The sequence below is a fragment of the Nerophis ophidion genome, linkage group LG22, assembly GCF_033978795.1.
Source record: "Nerophis ophidion isolate RoL-2023_Sa linkage group LG22, RoL_Noph_v1.0, whole genome shotgun sequence".
In the NCBI taxonomy this organism is placed as follows: domain Eukaryota; kingdom Metazoa; phylum Chordata; class Actinopteri; order Syngnathiformes; family Syngnathidae; genus Nerophis; species Nerophis ophidion.
The window spans coordinates 10,688,938-10,713,208 of record NC_084632.1 but is presented as its reverse complement, the minus strand read 5'-3'; the positions used below and the strand labels follow the sequence as shown (position 1 = coordinate 10,713,208).

The 24,271-nt window shown below is 36.9% G+C and overlaps 1 protein-coding gene across 2 annotated transcripts in view; it reads right to left on the bottom strand.

The window, feature by feature from the left end:
* The window catches only part of ect2 (epithelial cell transforming 2), a 94,851-nt gene that overhangs the window by 17,739 nt on the left and 52,841 nt on the right, over positions 1-24,271 (bottom strand). For both annotated transcript variants that reach the window (XM_061883256.1, XM_061883257.1), the window contains exons 19-23: positions 22,496-22,574; positions 15,705-15,824; positions 14,039-14,177; positions 9,127-9,281; positions 5,958-6,065 (exon numbers count right to left, since the gene is read on the bottom strand). In XM_061883256.1, coding sequence (XP_061739240.1) covers positions 5,958-6,065; positions 9,127-9,281; positions 14,039-14,177; positions 15,705-15,824; positions 22,496-22,574 — 601 coding nt within the window. The remainder of the gene's footprint in view (positions 1-5,957; positions 6,066-9,126; positions 9,282-14,038; positions 14,178-15,704; positions 15,825-22,495; positions 22,575-24,271) is intronic.

Sequence of the window (24,271 nt, the reverse complement as noted above, 5' to 3'; positions counted from 1 at the left end):
GACTTTTTTCCCACACCTACATATTGCGCTCTACCACGGTATCGAGCACTATTCTCTGGATAATCCAATCAAGACATATATATATATATATATATATATATATATATATATATACACATATATATATATATATTCCTTGCGCACTAATTGACTGAAAGAGCACGCTGTTGGCGCCATGATGACATTTTATCGATGGGAAAATGCAAGACATGTAATGCCGAGCGCATATCATTATGTCAAGATAACGGCACTAGCATTTACTTAATTTAAGAATATCTTTCAACATATTGAGAAAAAAGGTCTCATATTTGTTTTTTATTTCAAGAAAAGTGCACTTGTTATTAGTGAGAAAGTATTTATTTTAAGGTATTTTGGGGTTCATTGAGGTTAGCTAATTTGACTTGTTTTGGAAAGTCTTGACAAGCCAAATTTTCTTGTTCTATGGGCAGATAATTTTGTTTAGTTCAAGTAAAATGCCCCCAATTTTTTTTTTTCTTTTTTTTTTCTTGTTTTTGAGCACTGACTTTTTGCAGTGCAACGTTCCCTACACTTCACCTGCTTCATGCTAAACCTCATTCCCAGCAGGAGACGGAAGGATGCGAGTTGCACATCTAAAATGAAATCGCAACATCAAATATTTTTCTCCTCCAGCCGCATCAGAATCAAACATACTACATATAATACAGACATACAGCATTGCGCAGTTAAACACACACCGAGAAGTAGAAGCCATTGAAACAAAGCGATCGGCTCTGTATATTCGGAGGGAACATTTTTAAAGCAAAGTCCGAGTAGTGGCTGCATGTTTTCTCGAGCCTAACGGCTATAGTGCGCATGTGCAGGCGTAGTCACAGCGGCGCTCAATTTTTCTGGGAGTAAGCAGTGTTGTGTAAAAAGCATTAATAAATGAAGTTTTTTCAAAAATTTTATATATAAACGGTATTGCTAACTATCAGGAATTTTACCGCGGTTCATCATTATACCGTTCATCGTTACATCCTTAGTCCATTAACAAGTAAAAAGTCAAGGGTGGTCGATGCTGGTCAATTTTTTAGGGCATTACGGCAAGTGACAAGGGCGGTCGCGGCTCTTGCCGTGGTTAAACTCGAGCCTTGTTCTAATGACAACTTCCTTCAACAAATTACTACACTGTGCAGTATCTCAAGTCTTATCTTATCAAAGAACATATTACAGATAGCCATGCTAGAAACCTGAGGGTTCCTGGTTCGATCCATGGCTTCCGCCACACTAGTTACGTCGGTCTTGTCCTTGAGCAAGACACTTCACCCTTGCAAATGATGGTTTGTGGTTCTGGCCTTGCATGGCAGCTCCCGCCATCAGTGTGAGAATGGGTGAATGTGGAAATAGTGTCAAAGCGCTTTGAGTACCTTGAAGGCAGAAAAGCGCTATACAAGTATAACCCATAACCCACGATTATTTAAGTCCGTAATAAGGACAATTCTAAGACGGGGGACGCAGGCACACAGAGGAAAGGTATAGGATAAAAAAAAATCTTCATACTAGCCCGTAGAGATGCGCGGTTTGCGGTCTTATCCGCGGATAAACCGCAGGTCGGTTTATCCGAAAAAGTAGATTTTAATTAGATTCGGGCGGGTGGCGGTTGAACCATCCGGAAATATTTGATATACATGGTTCTGGGATCGGTATCCTTTGCCATTCAAAGAGCCATATAAGACCCGTGTCACAAAGCAAAGAAGACAATAGGAGAGGCTAATATTCTCTAGAATGACTGCCAGCAGTCACCGAGATAATAAGTATTAGGGCGTGCTATGAAGCCATTGGCTTTGTCGCCTTCTACAACAAGTACGATCTGCTTGTCAGTCCAGCATCATGTTGTGTGTGGCTTCCGCAGCAACACGCACGCGACTGCAAGGCATACTGGGTGACACAGAGTACACTAATGGTTGTGATATAAACAATTTTAACACTCTTAGTAATATACGCCACGCTGTGAAGCCACACCAAACAAGATTGACAAACACATTTCGGGAGAACATCATCCCAGTAACACAATATAAACGCAACACGACAAATACCCAGAATCCTTTGTATCCATGACACCCCTGACTATTTTATACACCCCGCTAGCAGCAAACCCTGCCGACCTTTGATGTATTTCAGCGGGCGGGTGGCGGGCGGTTGCGGTTCTGATAAAATGTTGGTTCGGGTGGACGGCGGGTGGATGACGACTTTGGTGATGCGGTTGCGGATGATATAATTGCCTATCCGCGCATCTCTGCAAGCCCACAATGGGGTAAATTATGTGGTTGCAGTGCAGATTTTCAGTAAAACGTAATGAAAACCTATCACACTATCATGAAAAACTATTATTTTGTGTTTTGACGAATGAACCTGAATTTATTTCATGTTATTTTTAATTTGACGTGAAGTGAAGTGAATTATATTTATATAGCGCTTTTCTCTAGTGACCTCAAAGCGCTTTTACATAGTGAAACCCAATATTTATGTTACATTTAAACCAGTGTGGGTGGCACTGAGAGCAGGTGGGTAAAGTGTCTTGCTCAAGGACACAACGGCAGTGAATAGGATGGCGGAAGCGGGGATCAAACCTGGAACTCTCAAGTTGCTGGCGCGGCCACTCTACAAACCGAGCTACACCGTCCCCATTTGGCTGTATTGCTGTTGCTTAAAGTTGTTTGGTATCTCATGACAATAATGGTTGAACTGTCCAGTGCTAATTGAGTTGAAAAGTCTGTTTTTAATAAGCCCACTTTATGCTGGGTGATTTATTTTGTTGTCGAGAGACTCCAGATGACTTGTAATTCTTAGGTAGTGAAGAGCAATCTTGTAGGATTTTCTGTTGTGTGCTTCAATTTGTCTGATTTATTTTCCAAGTATCACCAAGACTAAGGTCGTTTATCAAGTGTTTCCATTCAATGCCAATTTATTGCGTTACTAGAGTGGCCATGTTGAATTGGATCAAAAAACAATCTTCCTTCTGAGTAAATAGAAAAAGTGTTGAGGGTAAAAGGGATCAATACAACTCTTTGTCTGCGTGGTTGATGCCATGATAGGAAAAACACTAACACACAATGACAGGCAGTTTAACCAAGTAACAGAAGTGTCGATTCTGCGAGGACTGTGGACTTATGTTTCTAGGATATTTTGGTTTAAGCAATCAGCTAAAAAATCATAACCAAAGTGAATGCAAAGCTGTCGGACCTTTTTAAGTAGATGCATGGCTTCTGGCTCTTTTGAAGCAAATAAGAAGTCTTTTTTTAATCCCAATAGTTAGAATGTGTCTAAGTGGTACTGACACTGTGGAATAGCAGTTTGAATACACTGAAAACACAGACTTTTTTTGCCCCATGTTAATGCACGCACGCACACATATATATATATATATATATATATATATATATATATATATATGTGTGTATATTAGGGGTGTAACGGTATGTGTATCTGTATTGAACCGTTTCGGTTCAGTTCGGAGGTGTACCGAACGAGTTTCCAAAACAAATAAAAGGTGATTTATTTTCTGTCTGATAAAATAAGTATTCTCCCTAAGCAGATTTTATGTTAGTGTTTTACTTGTTTTAAGGGTATTGGTCCTAAATTAGCTTGTTGCTGAGATTGCATGACCTATATTGCTCGAAACTAGAATACCAAGTGTTGCAAAGCCGTGTCATTAACACTCACAAGTATAAAACTACTTTTTTAAAGTAATAATTTCTTACTTTAAGCATGAAAAAAAAATCCTGATGTATGCATATCATTATGTCAAGATAATGGCACTACAATTTACTAAATTTAAGAATATTTTTCAACACATTGAGCAAAAAGGTCTATTTTTTTTTCTACCAAGAAAAGTGCACTTGTTATTAGTGAGAAGTTACTTATTTTAAGGTATTTTTGGGTTCATACAGGTTAGCTAATTTTACTTGTTTTGGAAAGTCTTGACAAGCCGAATTTTGTTGTTCTGTTGGCAGATAATTTTGCTTAGTTAAAATAAAATACCGCTAATTTTTGTATTTTTTCTCTCCCTTGTTTTTTAACACTATAACTTTTTGCAGTGTGGGAGGTGCATTAATTTCACCGAGTGCCTCACATCGTTCGCCATCTCATTCAACAACAACAAAAAAAAATACTACCGTATTTTTGGACTATAAGTTGCAGTTTTTTTTCCTAGTTTGGCCGGGAGTGCGACATATACTCCAGAGCGACTTATGTGTGAAATTATGAACAAATTAGCGTAAAATATCAAAGAATATTATTTATCTTATTCGCAGAAGAGACAAATAAAATCTCAGCAATCGTCACACACACGTCAGCAATCGTAACATACAAGTCAACCAATAAGTATTTGGCGGGGGAGGGTCATGGCAGAAGTGCATTGTGGGTCATGGAATGCTAACTGCTATATGCTACTGCCGTAGTTATTAAAATGGATCATTTAATCGTTGGCGTTAACTTATAAAAACTGAGAAGGGCTGAACAAAAATGGCACCGAAAAAGAAATCATATACTGCAGATCAAATAATATTATTTATCTAATTCGCGGAAGAGACTAAGAAAATGTCAGCAATCGTCACACACACGTCAACCAATAAGAATTCGGCGGGGGATGGTCATGGCAGAAGTGCATTGTGGATAATGGGATGCTAACTGCTATATGATACTGCCGTAGCTATTAAAATGGTTAATTTCATCGTTGGCGGTAACTTATAAAAACTTAGAAGGACTGAACAAAAATTGGACCGAAAAGGAAATCATGTACTGCAGATTACAAGCTGGACATAGCGAAATATGCAGCAGAAAACGACAAGAGGAAGCGGCGCATACCTTTGGAGTTGGCAGAAATGTTTAGAAGAGACATCGAGGAAGAAGATTTCCTCAGATTTATCGATTAGGAGTGACAGATTGTTTGGTAAACATATAGAATGTTCTATATGTTATAGTTATTTGAATGACTCTCACCATAATATGTTACGTTAACATACCAGGCACCGTCTCAGTTGGTTATTTATGCGTCATATAACGTACACTTATTCAGCCTGTTCACTATTCTTTATTTTCATTTGCCTTTCAAATGTCTATTCTTGGTGTTGGATTTTATCAAATAAAATTCCCCCCAAAAATGCGACTTATACTCCTTCTTTATTATGCATTTTCGGCCGGTGCGACGTATACTCCGAAGCGACTTATAATCCAAAAAATACGGTAATCATGGCAGACTTCATGAGAGCCAACGAAGACTACTTTGGGACAAGTGGTGATCCAGGACCTATATTTTTTAGCTTGAATATATACACGGAGGATAAAGTACAAGTTTTACAAGCTAAGGTAAAACACTGAACATCATGTAGCAGTATTACTAAGTGCGAAACAAGAAATACAAGCTACGAACAAAATAAAACAAATCATCCATCACAACATCCTCACTCCTCAAGTAAAAAAATGTTGGTAACAAACAAGCATCTTGTCGTGTCCTCTTCGCAATGTCTTCAGGTCAAAGTTGAAAGACAAAGTTGACCAACCTCTCAACTTATGGCCACTAGTGAGGCATAATATATAATCCAACACGCACTTTTATCAACATAGAAGTGACGCAGTAGCGCAGCGCAGCAGTTATGTCAATAGCTGCATAAGCTACGTTGCCTCTCTGTAATCAAGGCGCCTCGGCGTTAGCTCTTCTAAAACCAATGTTGCTAGTACTTTGTTAAAATGTGAGTCCAGGCATGTAAATGGAGTACTGTTAGTGGTTTTGGATGTTCTTAGAGGGCTTTATAGGCGCATTAGATATCAATATATCAATCATTATTAAGTCATCATTAAGATTGAAATCAATTGTCTGAGTTAAGTACTTCAGAAGATGGTCTGGTATTTTTTTTGCAGAGAAATTGAGTGGCTATTGCGCCGCAGCACACAATGCATCTCCTCTTATTTGAAATCAATAATGACTTTGCTTTTACCTTTTTGGAGGTTTTCTTGATGGCTCTTGAGGCTTTGCTCAGGGTGCTGTCCATATCTTTGGTATTGACCTGTAATGAATCTGGGTCTGTGTTTTTAATCAAGTCACCCTGTTGAGAGAAAAAATAGATTGCATCTTGAAATGAATTATGACTTACAGTTGTTAATTTGTAAGTTAAAAGTAAAAAATGCTTTGCTAAAACTGCTGCATTAAATGATAAAAAAAGATTACACCTCCCCTGCTTTTCTATACTCATGCAATACAATGCAATCTCTTTGGACTTTCCCCAACCCCCTCCTTACTGCACTGTAGGTTGGAACATGCATCATTTCATTTGTATTCATGATGCAACACTGACCCAGTGTAAGTAACTCATTAGAAATTCACTTGAATCCACAGAACTATACAGTCAAATAAAATGCTCCTCTCATGTCTTCGATGAGATCAATATTGACATAGTCAGATAAGTCAATCACTTGTGTGAAAGTTGCTATAGTCATTAACTAATCAGTGTATTTATTTATAAATATTCAATTGTCAACAAGCAATATGATCGCATCAGTGACATACAGCCATTCACTTAATAATGGTCTCAGGTTCTTGTAGAAAAACTCAAATATTCTAATGTTTATTTTTCATCAGTTCAATAATTACTGTTATTTTTCCATACCAGCAATATTATCTCCGATTTTTCAACAAATCTTTGCATATGCAAAAAACCCAAACGATTTTGGTTGACATTTAAAATGTTTTATTTTTCAAACAGGCAAAAAATAACCCATGTATCTTTGCTAAGAACATATGAATATTTAAAGAAAGGTTTATGTTGCAGGTAATAAAGTGTATTATAATTATTCTTATAATTGATGTGCCACCGATTAGTGTCAGCCAAGATTTGTGAAAAAGTACGTAATCACCATTGCAGATTAATGCATTTCAAGGCCCTATAAAAAAAAAAAAACTCCTATCACCTATGTCCGACACTATTTATTTTTTGATCCTCCAGGGGACAGACGGATAGCCGCTAACTGTATGTCTTTAAACACAGTGTGGAGCTGCTCCCCCCAAGCTAATAATCGTCACTTCCATTGGGGGACAGAATCTACATTTCTTAGTATCGTAAGTATCATTAACAAGTATATAGCTGGAGGATGAAGCTAGCCAGGGGTATGCACAGAGGTGGGTAGAGTAGCCAGAAATTGTACTCAAGTAAGAGTACTGTTACTTTAGAGATTTATTACTCAAGTAAAAGTAAGGAGTAGTCACCAAAATATTTACTTGAGTAAAAGTAAAAAGTATGTTGTGAAAAAACTACTCAAGTACTGAGTAACTGATGAGTAACCTGATTGTTTAATGATTACGGCAACAAATAATGCACAAAAACAAAAATAGCAACGAGCGAATTCAGAGCCAGGAATATCTCTTAAGCAACTAAAACAATAATATATATTAAATAATATTACATTAAAATAAAAAAAATTAAGGCACATTGAGTCACAATAACTTAACAGCAACATAGGCTCAGTAGGCATTGATTGATTGATTGAAACTTGTATTAGTAGATTGCACAGTACAGTGCATATTCCGTACAATTGACCACTAAATGGTAACACCCCAATAAGTTTTTCAACGTTAATCAATTACGTAATAAATGACCAAGTCGAGGTTATCTACCTCATATATACATACACACACATATCATATATATATATATATATATATATATATATATATATATATATATATATATATATATATATATATATATACATATATATACATACATACATATATATATACAGTATATAATTTATACTTATTTATTTTGCCGTTTTTGTTGACATGTTAAAGGTGTTTTAATGAATATACATGCATGTTTAACATATAGATTCCTATCTTTCATGAAGACAAGAATATAAGTGTGTGTATTACCTGATTCTAAAGACTTGCATTGTAGTTTTGATAACTTCCACGTTTTCAAATGGAGGAGAAAAAAAGTTCCTCCTTCACGTCTAATACCACATGAAACTTGTTGGTTTTTAACACCTTATTTGTCCAGCTTCCATATTTGTTTTTATACACTTTACAAGAAATACATTGCCGGCAAACTTCGTAGTTTGCTAGCTTATTTGCACTGGCTGTCGGAGACTCTTATTTTGTTAGCGCAGGCGCGATGGAGCGGCACTTTTATTGTGAAGACAGGAACTGTGCGAACAGTCTTTAGGCTTTTGACGGGAAGTACGGTTGAAATAAAAAGTGTCTTTTTACATTTGCACTTTTGATTGATTGATTGAAACTTTTATTAGTAGATTGCACAGTACAGTACATATTCCGTACAATTGACCACTAAATGGTAACACCCCAATAAGTTTTTCAACTTGCTTAAGTCGGGTTTTACGTGTGACGGTCATGTGACTGCCTGGCTCTGTTTGATTGGTCCAACGTCACCAGTGACTGCATTTGATTGGTGAAACGCAGGCATGCGCAGATCCTATGTTGAAAAACCAAAACAAAGCGAGTAGCGAGCTGAATGTAGATAAATGGAGCGGAGTAAAAGTAGCGTTCTTTCTCTATAAATATACTCAAGTAAAAGTAAAAGTATGTTGCATAAAAACTACTCTTAGAAGTCCAATTTATCCCAAAAGTTACTCAAGTAGATGTAACGGAGTAAATGTAGCGCGTTACTACCCACCTCTGGGTATGCAATCTAATAGCTAAACACATAAGTGCCAAGTAAAGTTTAAGAAGTGTAGATAGAAGCATGTTGCAGCAGAAAGTAAGCAGTTCTTAATAGAAAATTGACAAGTAGATTAATAAGAGTCCAGAGAGAGGATAATATAACAACAACTGTTGGTGTATTAGCATTGTGGCAGTCAGTACATGTAAAAGGGCGGATCGAACCATAAATTGGTATTGTTGATACCAAGGATAGTATCTGTTTACAATCGATATTAAAGTGATTAGATCTATATTTTCATTCTCTCTAAATATTTTTGATATTTACAAACTTAATGAATATGTCCCTTGACATAAGAGGACTTGGAGGGCGAAAAGCAAAGAATTTAAAAGAGCAGTTTTTACGTTTTAGTTATATGTACTATAGTTCAGATTTAATATAAGACTACATTGTAAGACAGTTTTCACATTTCTTTTGTATTTTTGTACGTTACCGCATCAGCCCGGCAGATGGTGTTGGCGACATGGCGGCAAAGTGTTAGAAGCCAGGCACTTTTCACAGTGTCCTCTCCAACCAACTGGAAGCTGAACAACATGTTCTCCTGTTCAGTCGGCGGGCGAACAACTAAAGCAAATGCGTTCACACATTCTGAAGGAAGACAGACAGAAGACAATTGTAAGTAGTAATCATATACATAATAAAAATATAATATAATATATAAATACATATCAATCAATCAATGTTTATTTATATAGCCTTTCTACATATATATATATATATATACACATACATACATATATACATACATGCACATATATATTTATATACACATATATATATATATATATATTCTTTTTTTATTAGGGGTGTGGGAAAAAAAATCCATTCGCATAAGAATCGCGATTCTCACGTTGTGCTATTCAGAATCGATTCCCATTTTCAAAAAAAAATTGATTTTTTTATTTTTATTATTAATCCAACAAAACAAAACAAGTCAATGTCATAACAATGCAATCCAATTCCAAAACCAAACCTGACCCAGCAACACTCAGAACTGCAATAAACAGAGCAATTGAGAGGAGACACAAACACGACACAGAACAAACCAAAAGTAGTGAAACAAAAATGAATATTATCAACAACATTATCAATATTAGTTATAATTTCAGCATAGCAGTGATTAAAAATCCCTCATTGACATTATCATTAGGCATTTATAAAAAACAAAAAAAGAACAATAGTGTCACAGTGGCTTACACTTGCATCGCATCTCATAAGCTTGACAACACAATGTGTCCAATGTTTTCACAAAGATAAAATAAGTCGTATTTTTGGTTCGTTTAATAGTTAAAACAAATTTACATTATTGCAATCAGTTGATAAAACATTGTCCTTTATAATTATAAAAGCTTTAAAAAAAAAAATCTACTACTCTGCTAGCATGTCAGCAGACTGGGGTAGATCCTGCTGAAATCCTATGTATTGAATGAATACAGAATCGTTTTGAATCGGAAAATTATCGTTTTTGAATCGAGAACCGCGTTGAATCGAAGAAAATCGATATATAATTGAATCGACACCCCAAGAATCGATATTGAATCGAATCGTGGGACACCCAAAGATTCGCAGCCCTAATATATATATATATATATATGCGTGTTTGTGTGTATATATATCTATATATTATATAAACACATAAGTACATACAAAAATATATATATACACATATATATGTGTGTATATATATACACACACACACATTATATATATATATATATATATATATATATATGTATGTATATATATATAGTAATCAATTATCTTAAACTCTTAAAATCTAAAATTAATCATTGGTTTTAGGGCTAAGAAGCTGCTCTGTGTATTTTGTAGAATGAAACAACTGCAAACAGGCTGGATGGGGAAGTGATTGAGAAGGGCAGTCATGGCAGCTCTATAAGCCTGGAGATTGACTGCATGCACACACTTCTGGATTGTGTCAGCAGAAAGTTGTGTTCCAAATAGTCTTGCAACTTCTGACTGCAAATCTGTGGACGACAACCCATAGTTCCTAATGTGCTGAAAGGGTAGGCTACCAATCATTCCAAGGTGTCGCCTTGGAGGAACGTCTACTTCGCAATCAGTCTTTGGTACCAGGCATTCAGTTTGGAGATGGTACTCAGGCCAAATGTCACAACTCGCTTTTGTTGAACTAGAGCTTTTTCCAGATCAGACCTAATATGGATATGGTTTAATGGATACAATGAAACACAAGCGTATTAAGTCAACTTGATTTTTCATTCTACTGGTACTTTAAATGCTCTTTCCCCATAATGAAACATTATACCCCAATCTAAACTGACATTATACAAACACATTGCTGAATGAGTTTCTAAGCTATTAAATTGTGCACATTGAACCTACAAGCTGTGCTCTCTTAGAAAAGAGTGATTGATTCTCTACTTGGAGGAATATGACAACAGTCTCTACAACAGGAAGTGAACCCCGATGCCACAACATAAACTGGACATGGAACACTCGTTTTGCCTTCACCATTAAAAACATATTGAAACTGTTACAAATTCAAACAGACATAGACAAACATATTTAGAAACTCAGAATAATATTTAATGTCTGCCAATAAATAATTTTCTGCGTTTATTGATAAAAAAATTTGATTTGGGGGCCCAAATTTTCCATTACAGAACAGGCCTTGGGCCTAATCACATTAACACTGAATTAATAGCCTTACTTTTCATTATAATTATATTCAATCATTATATTCAACCTACTTACAGCTTAACAGGATAATCTTTGTATAAAGGATATGAATCCATGGGTTAATCACAAAGATTTGTATCATAAAATAAAAATAATATAGCTCTTAAAATGTAATAATAATATTCAATGTTTATTTTGCCAATAACCAATTTTCTGCGTTTATTTATTTAATCTGTAAAATTTTTGGATTTGGGGGCCCAAATTTTCCATTACAGAACAGGCCCTGGGCCTAATCATATTAACACTGAATTTTTAGTCTTACTTTTCATTTAAATTATATTCAATCATTATATCTAACCTACTTACAGTTTAACAGGATAAACCTTGTAAAAGGATATGAATCCATGGGTTAATCACAAAGATTATTATCAAGTCTAAATACATTGTAGGTTCGTTTATTCCAGCAATTGGATTTACAGGGTGAAACAAATATATGGCATTTGCTCATAACATGCAACTCAAGATATTTCAAACCTTCTTTTGATATAATTTTGATGATTATTGCTTCAGTTTATGAAAACCTTGAATTGAAACTAAGAAAATGTGGGTTTTTCAAAAACCGTAAGGCATGATCATCAAAATTATAACAAAAGAAAAGGCTTAAAGGGGAACCGCACATTTTTTTTTAGAATTTTGCCCAATGTTCACAATTATTATGAAAGACAAGACTACAATACTCTGCATTCAATGACTGTAAATAATGTAAAAAATAATGTAAAAACAAGAGTATAAAGAAGTCATACTGTTCTATTACCTTTGTTCATACTAATGTTACTATTCAACTGCCAAAGAACTGTAGACACCTTAATATTTGTTGCTTCCTATACTGTACATACTGTATATACTCTTATACTATTTGATCTTGCACTGGTACTGTATTTGACTACTGTACTTCTACTTGTACTGATACTTCTACCATAACTCCTGTGACTTATTGTGCAACTTAATTATCTTGTAATTAATGTACATCCGAGCTATTTAATTTTTTGTATTTTTTTGTATTTAGTGTATTAGATTCTGCAACTAGTGTTTGGATCCCACTGTACGCAATATCTGAAGAGCATGGAAAAAAGCATTTCACTGTGGTGTACTCCGCATGTGCCGAATAAACTTTGAACCTTGAATCATGTCTGTCTTAATGATTGTAAACGATGGGCAAAATAAAAAAATTAAAAACTGCAGTTCCCTTTTAACATATCTCACTTTGCATGTAAAGAGTTTATATCTTTTAATTTCACATTTTATGTTGAATTGCTGACATAAATAAACCTTTGTACAATAATATGTATATTTTTTTTATTTCACTAGCACTTTTTAAAGGGGACCATTATCACAATTTCAAAAGGGTTAAAAACAATAAAAATCAGTTCCCAGTGGCTTGTTTTATTTTTCGAAGTTTTTTTTTTTAAATTTTACACCTCCCAGAATATCCCTAAAAAAAGCTTTAAAGTTCTTGATTTTCGCTATTTGCGATGCGACTGTCCATTTCCCTGTGACGTCATACAGGGCTGCCAATACAAACAACATGGCGGTTACCACAGCAAGATATAGCGACATTAGCTCGGATTCAGACTCGGATTTCAGCGGGTTAAGCGATTCAACAGATTACGCATGTATTGAAACAGATGGTCGGAGTATGGAGGCAGACAGTGAAAACGAAATTGAAGAAGAAATTGAAGCTATTGAGCGAATTGCTATTGACGCTATTCGGCCATATCATGGGTGTACCTAATGAGGTGGCCCATAGCTTGGCTGCCTTAATAGCATCGCCGGTAAAATGTGCGGACCAAACGATCAGGACTTTCGCATCTTGTGACACTGGAGCAACTTAAATCCGTCGATTGGTAAGTGTTTGTTTCGCATTAAATGTGAGTATCTAGTTTCAAATGTACATACAGCTAGCGTAACTAGCATGTTAGCATTGATTAGCGTAGCATGTTAGCATCGACTAGCTGGCAGTCATGCTGTGACCAAATATGTCTGATTAGCCCATAAGTCAACAACATCTACAAAACTCACCTTTGTGATTTCGTTGACTTAATCGTTGCAAATGCATCTGCAGGTTATCCATACATCTCTGTGCCATGTCTGTCTTAGCATCGCCGGTAAAATGTGCAGACAGTCTGGCAAAATCAATAGGGGTCTGGCGGCAGATTTCTTGCCAGTGATGCAACTTGAATCCCTCCCTGTTTGTGTTGTTACACCCTCCGAAAACACACCGACAAGGCATGATGTCTCCAAGGTTCCAAAGAATAGTCAAAAAAACGGAAAATAACAGAGCTGTAATGTGAAAATGAAAATGGTGGGTGTATTACTTCGGTGACGTCACGATCTGACGTCATCGCTAAAAGATCGATAAACAGAAAGGCGTTTAATTTGCCAAAATTCACCCATTTAGAGTTCGGAAATCGGTTAAAAAAATACATGGTCTTTTTTCTGCAACATCAAGGTATATATTGACGCTTGCATAGGTTTGGTGATAATGTTCCCCTTTAAGCTCAATCATATGACAATACTGATATGCGTAAAAATATTGGTCCAAAAAATTATTAGTTAGTTCAATCCCTACTCTGGAACCATCTTTGTTTCTTTGTGTATACTGCAGTGTTCGCAAGAGGTCATCTTACCCTCTGTGTCCTGCAGGTCCAGAACTCTTCGGATTTGTGAAAGCGGCATCAAAGTGATGTGCTTTAGGGGAGGTGGAGGTCTTGTTTGTCCCAGTGGACTCTTAAAAGTATTGATGACTTTGTGTCGCTTCCTAGCAATCTGCATAGGGAAAAAAACAATTATTCACATTTGCTCAATGAAATCAATGCTTTGTTATGGTTGCTGTGACAAAAGGGTATTGTCCAACCTAAATGAGGGAAAGGTCGTTACCATTTACAATCTTATAGATTAGCAAGGATTTATATCAATTACAAGGCTCTGGATGTTGTTGGTCTGTCGTGGCTGCAGTGATGCAGTCAATGCACCAGTCTGTTGTGGTAAAGAAGGAGCTGAAACAGAAGGCGAAGCTCTCGATTTACCGGTCATTTTACGTTCCTACCCTCACCTATGGTCATAAGCTTTGGGTAATGACCAAAAGGACAAGGTTGCAAATACAAGCGAGAGAGCTGAGACGGCTCGGGCATTTACTACAGATGCCTCCTTAACGTCTCCCTGGTGAGGTGCTTCGGGAATGTCCAACCGGGAGGAGACATCAGGGCAGACCGAGGACACGATGGAGGCACTATGTATCACAGCTGCCCTGGGAACACCTCGGTGTCCCCCCTGTGGTAATAAAAGAGGTGGCTGGGGACAGGGAAGTCTGGGCATCTCTGATTAGACAGCTGCCCTGCGACCCGGAAAATAGATGGATGGATGGATTGTATTAACACTGTGACAAAAATGGATTCTGGTTAAAAAGTGTTAAATGTCTCTTCAAAATCCACAAAATTTAAATATGAATGTATTGAGAACATCTAGCGTATTTTTCGGAGTATAAGTCGCTCCGGAGTATAAGGCGCACCAGCCGAAAATGCATAATAAAGAAGGAAAAAAACATAAGTCGCACTGGAGTATAAGTAGCATTTTTAATGGAAATTTATTTGATAAAACCCAACACCAAGAATAGACATTTGAAAGGCAATTTAAAATAAATAAAGAATAGTGAACAACAGGCGGAATAAGTGTACGTCATATGAGGCATAAATAACCAACTGAGAATGTGCCTGGTATGTTAAGGTAACATATTATGGTACGAGTCGTTCAAATAACTATAACATATAGAACATGCTATACGTTTACCAAACAATCTGTCATTCCTAATCACTAAATCCCATGAAATCTTATACGTCTAGTCTCTTACGTGAATGAGCTAAACAATATTTTTTGATATTTTACGGTAATGTGTTAATAATTTCACACATAAGTCGCTCCTGAGTATAAGTCGCACCCCTGGCCAAACCATGAAAAAAACTGCGACTTAATAGTCCGAAAAATACGGTCTATAAAACTGACTGTAGATTACAGAAATATAACCCATACAAATGGTTTCCTTGAAGGAAGCGGTGTTCATATCAAATCCTTGTCTCATGGGAGCGGCTTTGACACACTTCCTTGGATCACCGTAACAACAAGAATGTGTAACTGGAAGCTCTATTTGAAAAAGTCCTTGCATTATTCAGATTTTGCAAGCGGTTCAAGATCCGTGCAAATCCTGTTGCCGGCGACCACTTCGTGTCTTGAATAAAACCATTTGGAAAAGTGGCCGGGAAGGCTGGTTTAGACAAATGTCAAAAGTACTGGACTCACCTCAAGGCAGTCAGTGAAGAGGAAGAGTGTCACATGTTCACCACGGTCACATGGTTGGTCTCCCAAAGTGATCGTTTCTACTCTGTAAACCAGACTGCGGTGAGATGACAGCAAATTGGCCTGCAGTGAGGAGGACATGACATAAAAAACTGGACAATCCACACTAAAGCTGATGACAAAGTGCCTCTGTATTAAACCGAATATTATCTATCTGTAATGTCACACGCCTAATAAGCGCAGAAACAAGGCCTGGGCGATATATCGATTTTATTGATAAATTAAAGTATTTTTTTGCAGACAATTAAAAAAATATATCTGTACTGTCACATGTCCAATAGGTGCAGAAACAAAGCCTGGGTGATGTATCAATTTTATTGATGAATTAAAGTATTTTTTTGCAGATAATTAAAAACACAAAACCATTTTATCTCCTCTTGCTCCAGCATTCTTTTCCCCCCCCAGCAGCTGCCGCCCATCCCCTTAATTCCTTAGGGAGATTCACACACTTAAAAGATTTCTAATGCTTATGAGACGTGTGTAAATGAAAGAAAAGTATTGTCAGTGGTTCAGTTTTGTGGCAACAGGCGTTAAACAAATGACTGCATGCTGCAAAGTTTGTTTAAAAAAAGGTAGCAGCACATCAAACTTATTACTGCATCCGTAATGCAACTGTCTACGAGTCAAACAAAACCGTAACAAACAAACTCTGGCTAAAAAGCAGCTTACTGTGTTGGATTCACTTACACAAGGTACCATGTATGATGAGAAAAGAAGCAAAGTGGAGAACAGTCACTAAAGCAGTCGCACTGATGTTTGAAGATGTGAGAATGAAAAAGCCTGTGTTTATCCACTTACTGAAACTATATAGTACAGCGGATAACCAAACGTATTGTGTACTTTTTTGATAAAAGCATGAAACTTCTACCATAGCTAGTATATAACTTAGTGTTTAGTTTCAGATGTGGAGGGAAGTAAAATTTGACCTCTGATGACCGTGAGAGTTCAAATTCAAGATGGCTCCCAGCCTATTTGGTATAATTTTCAAACATGTATAATTTTGGAACCAAACAGTATAGAAACATTGGAAACTGTGTTATTTCTAATTAGTTAGCAGTCACCCATTAATTTAGTGATACTTTTGGTATATTTTATTGCCAGAACTCTCGATTATACAGCAATACAGCAAACAATGGTTGTATTCATCATAGGGGTCTTCTTGAGCCACTCTTTGTCTGGACCCTCACCTCGGACCTGTTTGCCTTGGGAGACCCTAAGGCAGGGATCGGGAACCTTTTTGACTGAAAGAGCCAAGAAGCCAAATATTTTAAAATGTATTTACTTAAGAGCCATATAATATTTTTTTAACACTGAACACAACTAAACGTGTGCATTTTTAAGTAAGACCAACATTTCTAGAGTATAATACGTCTCTTATTCTTTGTAATAACATTGTTATTCTGAAGCTAAATGTGGAGGGGTCGTGGCCTGCGAGCCTGCAGCGAAGCGGGGTGTTGCCAGGATCGGCCTTGAAATCAGCGACAGGTGTGTAGATGGCCCACCTGGGCCTTGTTATCTAATCATCTGTCGCTCTGTTATAACCAGCAGCCAGGAGGAGAGACGGGGCTGGGGCTGGAGCCAGAGCGCAAGCGACAACGAAAGAGAAAAAGACAATTGCTGGAAAGCAACTGAGAGACGAATTGCTTGGTGGTCTGAAGAACCCCCAGGAGGGCAAACCCCACACTAACCAATAATAACTAAAAAACTTCTTACCTTTGACGCAACTTCTTGAACAGGTGCGGTAGAAAACGGATGGATGGATTAAAAATGCATGAGAATGTTTTATATTTTGAACGTTATTTTTAACACTGTGATTACAAGTGGAATTATTAATTACTTACCGTGTTAAGCAATGTCAGCTCAGATTTATCCGAGAGCCAGATGCAGTCATCAAAACAGCCACATCTGGCTCGCGAGCCATAGGTTCCCTGCCCCTGCCCTAAGGCATAAAGCCCCCGACAACATAGTTCCTAGGATCACTAAGACACGCAAACTTCTCCACCACGATAAGGTGATAAGTAGGGATGTCCCGATACAAATCTTTCACTTCCGATACTATACCGATATTGTAGCCTTGAGTATTGGCCGATACCGATATCAATACGATACGATATAGGCACGAAGCATACATATATTTATTCCTTATTTTGTTGTGTGGAATGTTAGAAAAGCTTGATAAAGTGATGTTACTGTTACTGATGTTGTAGTGTTAAAACAGAAAACAATAGTCAGCAAGAGTAGGTATAGGAAAAACTGACCCATTTCTTATCAACCAATTGGTTACATACATTTTAACCTTCTACAAAAGAGTATTACCTCAACAAATCCAATAAAAACTCAACGTTATATTTAAAGTGCAAAACAACCACTAATACCAACATAATTATACAATTGAATAGGCGGCATAGCTCGGTTGGTAGAGTGGCCGTGCCAGCAACTTGAGAGTTGCAGGTTCGATTCCCGCTTGTGCCATCCTAGTTACTGCCGTTGTGTCCTTGGGCAAGACACTTTACCCACCTGCTCCCAGTGCCACCCACACTGGTTTAAATGTAACTTAGATATTGGGTGTCACTATGTAAAGCGCTTTGAGTCACTTGAGAAAAGCGCTATTTAAATATAATTCACAAATATAATTCACAAGACCCTGAAAAATAACCTAAATAAATCCAATTAAAAAAAAAAAAAACGTTTTAAAGTGCAAACAATTCAAGTTCACTTCAGTTATGTTTTTACTGTCAGCATATTTTGGAAACAACTGTAGGCAGGGACAAAAACCACAAAAGCTACACTTTTCAACCTCTTCGTGCATCTGGAGTATAGTTTTGCCTACAGTGTAGTGGCAGCTAGGAATAATGTAGCGAGGTTCGAGGTGCTCCATTAAGCGTTTAAACCCGACATTACTCACCACCGACAGGGGCTGGTCATCAAGCACAATAAACTCGACTATCTTTTCTGTTATGGCCATTGCATTTTTGCTGTCCCGTGGTGGTTTGTCACGTCTTGCAAAGCTTCCGGCCAGCGTGGGTTGCTGAAGCGAGCCAGAGGTTTTGCTTCGCCTTGCTGCTCGCGCGAAAATCCTCATGTTCTTTTTTGTGGTGTTTTTTCTAATGTGCGATGAGGTTGCTTGTATTGAACCTTCCCGGTTCTGTCCCTACGGGGTACACTTGCGCCTGACAAATGTTGCATTTAGCGGGCAAACGTCTTTGTCTGAGTTTACGTTAAAATACTTCCACACAGCCGACATCACTACACTTTGCTGCAAGCACACGCGTTGTCGTTGTAATCACGTGGGCTGTGCGTGCTGGATCAGAGACGCTCTTCTTCCGCGGCCGGCTCCAACGTGTTGGAGTGTGGTCAAACCAGAGTCACCGATTATCAGAGGTGGGTAGAGTAGCCAGAAATTGTACTCAAGTAAGAGTACTGTTACTTTAGAGATTTATTACTCAAGTAAAACTAAGGAGTAGTCACCCAAATATTTACTTGAGTAAAAGTAAAACGTATGTTGTGAAAAAACTACTCAAGTACTGAGTAACTGATGAGTAACGTGTTCGTTTAATGATTCCAGCAACAAATAATGCACAAAAACATAAAAATAGCAATGAGCTAATTCAGAGCCAGGAATATCTCTTAAGCAACTAAAACAATATTATATATTAAATAATAATATATTAAAATAAATAAAAAATAAGGCAAATTGAGCCACAATAACTTAATAACACCATAGGCTCAGTAGGCATTGATTGATTGATTGAAACTTGTATTAGTAGATTGCACAGTACAGTACATATTCCGTACAATTGAGCACTAAATGGTAACACCCCAATAAGTTTTTCAACGTTAATCAATTACTTAATAAATGACCAAGTCGAGGTGATCTACCTCATATATATATATATATATATATATATATATATATATATATATATATATACAGTATATAATTTATATTTATTTATTTTGCCGTTTTTGTTCACATGTTAAAGGTGTTTTAATGAATATACATGCATGTTTAACATATAGATTCCTATCTTTAATGAAGACAAGAATATAAGTTGGTGTATTACCTGATTCTGATGACTTGCATTGATTGGAATCAGACAGTATAGTGCTGATAACGTCCCGGTTTTCAAATGGAGGAGGAAAAAAAGTTCCTCCTTCCTGTCTAATACATCATGAAAGTCGTTGGTTTTTGGCATCTTATTTGTCCAGCTTCCATATTCGTTTTTATACACTTTACAAGAAATACATTGGCGGCAAACTCCGTAGCTTGCTCGTTTGTTTGCGCTGGCTTTCGGAGACTCTTATTTTGTTAGCGCAGGCGCGATGGAGCGGCACTTTTATTGTGAAGACAGGAACTGTGCGATCAGTCCTTAGGCTTTTGACGGGAAGTACGGTTGAAATAAAAAGTGTCTTTTTTCCTTTACACTTTTGATTGATTGGTTGATTGATTGAAACTTTTATTAGTAGATTGCACAGTACAGTACATATTCCGTACAGTTGACGACTAAATGGTAACACCCCAATAAGTCTTTCAACATGTCGGGTTCTACGTGTGAAGGTCACGTGACCACCTGGCTCTGTTTGATTGGTCCAACGTCACCAGTGACTGCATATGATTGGTGAAAAGCAAACATGCGTAGTTCCTATTTTGAATGCGTGTCTGACAAAATTTAAACAAACAAAGCGTGCATTAACAGATCGATAAAAAAAAAAAGTAGCAAGTAACGACCTGATTGAAGATAAATGGAGCGGAGTAAAAGTAGCGTTTCTTCTCTATAAATATACTCAAGTAAAAGTAAAAGTATGTTGCATAAAAACTACTCTTACAAGTACAATTTATCCCAAAAGTTACTCAAGTAGATGTAACGGAGTAAATGTAGCTCATTACTACCTACCTCTGCCGATTATAGAAGTGCTGCAGCGGCAAATAGACAGCTTATATCGGAGCGCTTATATTCAGTCTGATAAAATCCGATATTCACTTTTTTGGCTAATATCGGACTGATTTCCGATATCAATATCGGATCGGGACATCCCTAGTGATAACTGAAGGAGGAGTTTTTTTTAAATGGTATTTTTATATATCCTGCTTACTAACAATGAGGACAATGGTAATAATCAAATCTAACAGTCTCCAGAACAGCAGCACAGTACAGTGCTCCTGAGTGCAGCTTTGGCACACTTGCACCGTCCAGTGCACCCTTTCTCACAGCGACAGCAGATCAGTTCATGGCCAGATTTGGATGCTTCACGGAGAGTGGTCCAAAGCGGCTGCCCCCCAGTTGTTTCCTTTGTCCATCACCCAATATTGGTGCAAAAAGAACTGCGGTTCAATAAGTTAAGGGCACGCACACAGTGGAACAAATCTGGATGTACCGGCACTGGCAATTAGTGTCAACACTGTGAGCAGCCCATGTGAAGTTGAGTGCACATTCTGTGTTCCCTGCCCTTATGTGTGCGTTCTTAAATAATGTGATGTTTTATTCTTCTTCGTAATGGATAATTTGAAGATACTAGCAGTTTACTTTATAAGAGATTTTGTTTGAGTTTAAGTTAACTTTAAGTAAAGTGGCTAAGTAGTGGTTGCTATGCTTTGTCAGTGGCTAGCATTGCAGTTTGATTTTAATACTTGTATGGATAGAATTATGGATATTTTCTATTGTCATGCATACTTTGCAACTCAGGTTATGTTTGTTGTAAAAATGCTTAAAGCCAATACAACCTTATATTCACATGCATATTAAGCATATTTAGAAATTGTATTGCTTATTTCTCTACTTAAGCCTATGTTTGTAATATATTTTATTTACTTTCTGTATTTTCAGACCACACATACAGATATAGACAGACTCACACAGACATTTTCAAAGAGGTTGTCATGCAATGACCTTTGTTAAAGAAGAAAAAACGAGAATATCTCTATTCAATACATAATGTCACGACATCCCACACACACACACACCAAATAACACAATTTGCCACAGTGACACTTTAAGTGTCCATTTACAAATGTGAACTGCTTATTTTTTGTAAATGTTTACCTTGACTTTGACCTAAGTGCATTTTCTTAAATTGTGGTGGTCTCACAAGTATCACCAAAGGAATGGGCATCCCCAATTTAGTGGAAAATGACACACAACACGTTTTTCTTCACTAATAGGGTTCCAAATCTAAGCACATTTAAACATTAGACCTGGTGGACTGGCGGCCATCTTGAATTTGACCTTTCATGGTCCTCAGAGGTCGAATCTGACTTCCCTCTACATCTGAAAATAATCATTATGGTATATACTAACTATGCTACAAGTTTCATGCTTTTATTAAAAATTGCACAATGTGTTAGAATTTGAGAGCTTTGTTTACAACAGAACTATTGTCTGCCAGATTATGCCATTATTCCATAGAAAGTACAATTTATATCTGTCTAAAGAAACGTTATTAAAACTCGAATTTTACTAAGAGTAAGATCCAGTGTTAGTTGAAACTACTAGATTTTGATCAAATAAAAGAAAAAAAACATTTTGAATTATCTCTGTGATTTGTATTAATTGGTTTCTTTACAAAGTAGAGCGGGGTTAAAAAAAAAAAAAAAAAAAAAGAAAATGGTTAATCTGATTTTTTGTGAAAAAATCTGAGATTTTATTTTTAAAACATATCACCCAGGTCAAGCAGGTACAGAATTTTGCTAAGTAGAGACAAAAAAAAAAAGACAGGAAAGTCCTGCTCAAACTTACGGGACAACCGTCGACTTCATAAACCACATCGAAGATCTGCTTCTGACCATCAGTCTTCCTCTTGTCTTCATTGATGTGACTGCAGAGTGTAGACACATCAGTACAGGGCAAACAAAAAAACATTTTTACATGACAGGACAGTGGTCCTGTTTAAAAGATGTCTTCAAAACCAAAATGGTGTTCTTAATACAACGTCCTCATGTAAAGACGTGGGGGGGATATAATCGATTTTTAGATGCATCGCAATTCGGACAAGGACGACTACATAAAATCCATTATTAAAGGTCAATAATCGATAATAATTTTTTTTATTGTAATTAAAGAAATGCAGACGGTTCTAAAATTTGGCTGACTATAGTGAGCCACCTTACCGAGATATTCGACCAGCTCCTTTTTTTAAGGCACTTATGTTCCAGTTTTGCACACATTTCTATTAATTTAATAAATGTAATTGGAACTAATATAAGTGTTTCTTATTACAAATGCACTGTTTTTGAAATGTGCAACAGATAAATGCTTATTTAGTGAAACGAAAAGAAATGTAAAACTGAAATAATATACATAAATTTTAATCGAATCGTAGCTCCTGAATCAATCAATCAAAGTTTATTTATATAGCCCTTAATCACAAGTGTCTCAAAGGGTTGATAAAGCCACAACCACATTCTCCGCTCAGATCCCACATCAGGGCAAGAAAAAACTCAACCAAATGGGATACAATGACAAACCTTGGAGGGGACCGGGCGACTGGTGCAATGGATGTCGAGTGGATCTAGTAATCGATATCGAGTCGTGAGGTGCCCAAAAATTCCCATCTCTACTCATGTATACTCACACAACAGTCGGTTCAAATGGTAAACAATTTAAACCACGTCAAATAAAAAAACATCACATTTTCTTGCTATTATTGCCCTATAATCGAGTCCTTGTTTTTTCATGTTCGCAGGCTTCACATGCCGCCAAGAAATGTTTCCCTGTCTTATCAGACCAATGGAATAGGTCACATAAAATCAAACAATCATTTCGTCAGCCATTTAGCGTGTTATGCAATCGCCCTCATCTTGGAGAGGAAACAAAAAACTGCACACGAATCAGACCCAAAGCTGAAGACAATTGACCAGGCAATCGAAAAAAGAAACAGCCAACGCATCAAAAGAAAATCCACCACTACTGTACTAACAGGCACTAAAAGGCCAGATATAGCTGCCTGTGTAAACATTCCATATTGTATTGTGTACACCTGCAGTTTATAGACTTGTGAGACTAATATATGTACAAAATAAAATACGCACAATAAGTAGATGGGTGCAGCTTATTTCTAGGTGAGAGTTATAACCAAGGAATTACGGTAAAATAACTTGGCTTAATAGACTCAAACAGACAATGTTTGCCAATAAGTCAATGCACTTTAAAGCAAGGCCTAGAGCTTGTGGGGATTGCGCCGAGAGTATTCACCCTTTATTTACACAAAGTTACAGGCGTTCGTGTAAACAACAGAGGCAGATTTTAGCGTGTAATTTTCCGACAGAGGTGCTGATTGTAATTGTCGTTCATTGATGTTTGTTTACAGAGAGCTTGGGAGTGGGGGGGTTTAATAGGCTATTTACAGCATGAGCAGGAAAAAAAAATGTTTGATTTGCTCACCCTAAGCCACCTAAAACATGAGAAATCTCACCGCTTTAGAGAATTTTTCAAAAATGTGTTCATTTATAAGAGCTATACTTTAATGTTATCAATTTTATCGGTATGACGTCATAATTCCTAATATCGTCCTGA